This window comes from Blastomyces dermatitidis, assembly GCF_000003525.1.
Source record: "Blastomyces dermatitidis ER-3 genomic scaffold supercont1.11, whole genome shotgun sequence".
Classification (NCBI taxonomy): Eukaryota; Fungi; Ascomycota; class Eurotiomycetes; order Onygenales; family Ajellomycetaceae; genus Blastomyces; species Blastomyces dermatitidis.
Window position 1 is genome coordinate 1,408,857 of NW_025544784.1, and position 5,191 is coordinate 1,414,047.

General features: G+C 36.2%; 1 protein-coding gene across 1 annotated transcript; it reads left to right on the forward strand.

Moving 5' to 3' along the window:
• Positions 1 to 360: 360 nt before the first annotated feature.
• On the forward strand, positions 361 to 2,104 carry BDCG_08506 (HLH transcription factor; the record flags this gene model as incomplete). Its single annotated transcript, XM_045424293.1, has 2 exons — positions 361 to 1,056; positions 1,187 to 2,104. 2 exons carry the CDS (start codon positions 361 to 363, stop codon positions 2,102 to 2,104), a joined length of 1,614 nt encoding a protein of 537 aa, XP_045273038.1.
• Positions 2,105 to 5,191: the final 3,087 nt, after the last annotated feature.

Sequence of the window (5,191 nt, forward strand, 5' to 3'; positions counted from 1 at the left end):
AGGAATCTCTGGCCTTTTTCTTCTTCTTCTTCTTCTTCTTCTTCTTCTTCTTCTTCTTCTTTGTTTTTTTCTTTTCCTGTTGGGTGCGGATATAGTTACTATATATATTTATTTGCCCGTCAACTCGCGATATTTATTCGGATATACCAAGTATATATATACATAGACACATATTGCTTCTATAGCTTTCTGTTTCTGGCTCTCAGCGCTCCTGTCCCCCCCTCTAGGTTGTAGCTGTGCTGTGCATAATCTGCCATCTAGACCAATACATCCCCCAATATATCGTCAAAATATATCGTTACTGTTCTTCTCTCTCCAAAAGAAAATCCCCAGAAACACCCGCTTCCTTGCTAATTCAGCATGCCAAACCCACGCCCCCCTCTAACTCCAGCTTCTTCCGCTGACATCGCTGCAAAGGAGAAATTCGCCAATTCTCCAAACGAGATGTTCTTTTCCCTGCCTCCAGCTGCTCTCCCTAGAAATGGTAGCCCCGGCTCCGGCTCCGGCTCCGGCTCCAGTTCCAGAATTGGCTATTCCAAAGAATCCGCTCCTGCTCGCCCAATGTCTCCCATCTCGCCATACATCCCCGCAGCTGAAGCGTCAAACACCACCCGTGGCCCCAGAAGCTCCCGCCAGAAAGCAAATAACAATAACAACAACAGCAGCAACGGTAACAGTAGGAAGCGCTCTGCCGCAGCGAACTTCACCCTCCCGCCTCCGCCAACTCGCACGCGGAAGATCATCCAGATGAAGCCCAAAACCCAAGCTGAGCAGACAGCGCCGCGGGATGCTGGCGGCGCTGCTGGTTCAGAGGGTAAGGCCAAGGGCGAGACTCCTGGCGCTGGTTCTGGTGCTGGTGCTGGTGCTGCAGGATCCAAGAAGAAACAGCAGGGCAATGGCCCGACTACCGCGGCAGGACGGAAAATTGCACGCAAGACCGCGCATAGTTTGATTGAGCGGCGGAGGCGGTCAAAGATGAATGAGGAATTCATGACGTTGAAGAATATGATTCCTGCGTGTAGGGGGCAGGAGATGCATAAGTTGGCTATTTTGCAGGTTGGTTTGCCTTTGTTTCCTTTTTTTGTTTATTTTTATTTTTATTTTTATTTTTATTTTTATTTTTATTATTTTTTTTAAAAAAAACCCTATTCCATTTGCCTAAATACAAATACTTACACAAAAACAGGCTAGCATTGATTATATGAACTACCTGGAGCAATGCTTGAAGGAACTTAAGGCTGCAAACTGCTGCAGCAACAACCGCAGTGACAGGACGGGTTCTTCAGGCCCTTCCACCCGGCGCATCACTTCAGGACACCACTCCGTCAGCACCGGGCGCCATGAATTCTCCTCATCACGCTCTCCCTCCCCATCTCGATCACCTTCTCCCGCCTCCTCCAACTTGTTACACAACAACCACCTGAACAACAACAACAGCAGCACAAGAATCTCAAACATCTACACGGACCGTAACCAAAACCCTAAGCACGCGTACAAGTATGACTATGAACATCAACAACAGCAACAACCACAACCCACGCATCCGCATCCCGCATACGCCCTCCTCCCTTCCTCGTCCTCCTCGTCCCGCGACGCCGCCTCCGCCGTATTCGCTGGCCAGGGTCAACCGATAGGCCCATACCTGCACGCACAGCGCAGACCCCCGTACGGCCAGATGGCACCTTCATCGTCATCGTCGTCGTCGGCGGCGTCGGCGGCGGCATCAGCGTCACCGACAGGCACGGCAACGCCAAACGTTAACCCGTCTCCTGTCGTCGTCGCGCAACGACGACAACAACAACAACAACAACAACAACAACGTTGCCCCGTGGGTGGTCCCGGCATGAACATGGACATGGGCGTGGGCGTGGGCGTGGGCGTGGGCGTGGACGTAGGCATGGATACGATGGACCATGAAGCGACGGCAGCGTTGTTGATGTTGAATCTTGATCGGAGGGGTTCCGGGGTTGCGGCTGGGGCTGCGGCTGGGGCTGGGATTGGGATTGGGATTGGGATGGATAGGGGTAGTAGTGGTGAAGGTGAAGGGAGCCAAGCGACGAGGAGGAAACTTGGGATGAGCGTGCAGGATTTGTTGAGTCATTGAGGGGGGATTCTTCCTTATGTTGGGGAGGGAAACTGGACAGGAGAGAGAACAGGGAGAGGGGGATTCTACGATAGCTAGATGTATAAAATTCTTATGAGAATGTATGAGAATATGATGCGTCCCATTTTATCTTTATCTCTATCTTTAGATTTGTCGTTATCTTTGTCTTTTATCTCTACCCTAGGGCCCCTTTCTCTCCTTTTTGACGTACATCTCTTATCTTAAACCATTTTAGCCACCTATGCTTTTCCCACCCACCGCTAAGCTTTAAAAGTGTCGTGCTCTATTGTCAGGAAAAAGAGGTTATACACTACTGAACGCCACCAACATCATATTACTACAATATTTCTCATCATCATCAGCTTACTACAATGCTTGTCTAATACTTGCTTATGCTAGCTCTCTTGGCTCGCACATATATTTTACTATAAATAGCTCTATCTTTTGTATGAAATAGATATATTAGATAGTGTACAGACAAGCAGATCTTGATACACATAATGTTACGCGCTACGCGTCCACGTTACGCGTCATACGCGTATTTCCCATCATGCCTGCGTAATCCTCAGAACGCCCACTTTTTCCTCCTTTATATATTCTCATTCTCCCCCATCTTAGCTAGCTAGAAGGGAATAAAAAAAAAAAAACTTCGTGGAATAACATCATATATGATAGCATGTCTACATACGCGTCCTAGCATCCAGATCCAGTTGTGATTGAATCTCAGATGAGATAGTAATTGCAGCTTCTAGTGACAGCCGTCACATGAAGATTGCAGACTCACAGACATGAGGTCATTATTGTGAAATGTCATCTACATCATCTATTCAACTGCTTTCACTCAATCTCTATCACTACTCAGTTTATTCATATCAACATATTACTATATTATTATTATTCTCAGTCTGTGAACTTGATCAGATCTCACATTTCAGATTAAAATGTTAAGAGATAGAAGTCACTCTGTCTCTTTATCTCTCTTTCAGATATTAATAGTAAGTAGTGAATTATTATATATATTTTTCTTTATAATCTTATCTTTCACTTACAGAGATAAAAACCTTATAAAATAAAATTCTCTAGTTTTATCACTCTATTTTAAAATACAATTTAAAATTAATACTGTTATAATATTACTATATTAAATGAGTTTTTAAAATAAAAAACATTCTTACTTAATTGAAATTTCTGTCATAGCAGAGTTTAAATATATTAAAGCAGTATTTACTCTAGAAGAAGAATCTTCTTATACTATCTATTTAGTTAAGATAAGAAAGTAATTTACAGCTTTAAATCTCTCTTATAAATTAGTTATTAAATTTAAGAAATAAATTCTGTAATTTAGATAAGAATTAAATTAAGTAAATAAAAAGCTTATAAATTTTAATTTAGATAAGAAATATAAAGCTGAGATATTTTATATCAATTTCAAACTAAGTATGAACTTAGATTTTATTTATACTACTTATAAGTATAATTTAATCTCTTCTCAATTAAGTATATTAATATTATAAGAGTAAATTTTTATTACTTCAGTATTTATTACTCATATTATTACAGACTGAGATGAAATATATAAAGTTTAATCAAGCTTCTATTTTAAGTAGATATAATAAGTAAATAATAATAATCTTACTTTAAAAATATATTTTAATACTTATTCTAATTCTAATACTGCAGTTAGTAGAAATGAAGATATCTATTAACTATGTAATATAAATACAGAAAATCTCTCTATATTATACTTTAATAGCAGCTCATTCAATTCTGTACACAATGTTTTTCATAAATGTGAAAAAGTGCTCTGATATAGATATACTTAATATTCAGATAATAATTCTCTCTTCTTCTCATCTTCTTCTAATGAAGAACTCAGACACTAATCTCAGTATTATAATAGATATTATCAATAGTATAGCTGATAATAAAGAAGATATAATTCTTCTTTAACTTTTAAATTCTGAGAATAAATATATTATCTTAAGCTTAAATCAGATAATGTGATGATATTCAATTCAGTTAAAGTTAATATCTGTATATTTATACTCTACTTTAAGTAAATTACTGTATTATATATTGACTGATTATGTAACTGTATCTGAGATCAGAATTAAACTTTATAGTTATTATATTATCTAAAAGTATTACTTCTGATTATAGTTTGTATTTATCACAGTAATCTCAAATCATATTATTTCAAATATTAAAGATTTCAGATTTACTTTTTAAATAAAAATCTAGTTTCAGATAAAGAATATATTTGAATTCTTAGTTACATTTTCATTCTGATTTCATTATTGAGAATGATATTAAATAAGATTATGAAATCATTTCTCACTTATATAATATTATAATATAGTGCTCATTTGTTGAAAATTTAACAGAGAGTATTATTAAATATTATTACTTTTCTTAACATAGATTATAATTTATATAATTTTAATTATAAAAAAAATATAAAATATAAAAAAAAATTAATAATAAAAAATTAAAAATAAAAACAAGAAAAAATCACAATAAAAAAAATAAAAGAAAAAGAAAAAAATAAAAAATAAAAATAAAAAAAATCAAGATCACAGAGTCATAGTATTCTTAAAATACTTACTTCTTAGAGTCTTTATAATATTTATTATTAATTATATATTTCTTACAGTAAGAGTAACACAGCTGTAATAAGTTATTATCTTAATATTATTTAATAAATAATCAGTATATATCTGTATAAATGTGAATAATTAGAAAATATACATTTAAAAAGTGTGATCAGAGTGAACTCTGCTGTCACTTGAATAGTATTAAGAGTAGAATACTGAAATCAATGATTTCTCTCATTAATTTCATAGATAAGACATGTGAAGATAATCTTAAGAAATATAAGATCTCTTAACTTCTGATAAAAACAGATCTTACAGAGAGACTCTATTTTCATAATATCAGAGACTGAGTGTTATTAAAAAGTATTACTTTTATACAATATATATATACTTACTGCAGCAATTCATTCTCTATGTATATAACTGAGAGTTGCAGCTTTTTCATACTATATGACTCTCTCTGAGATGCTGCTATTAGTTTATAATTCACACA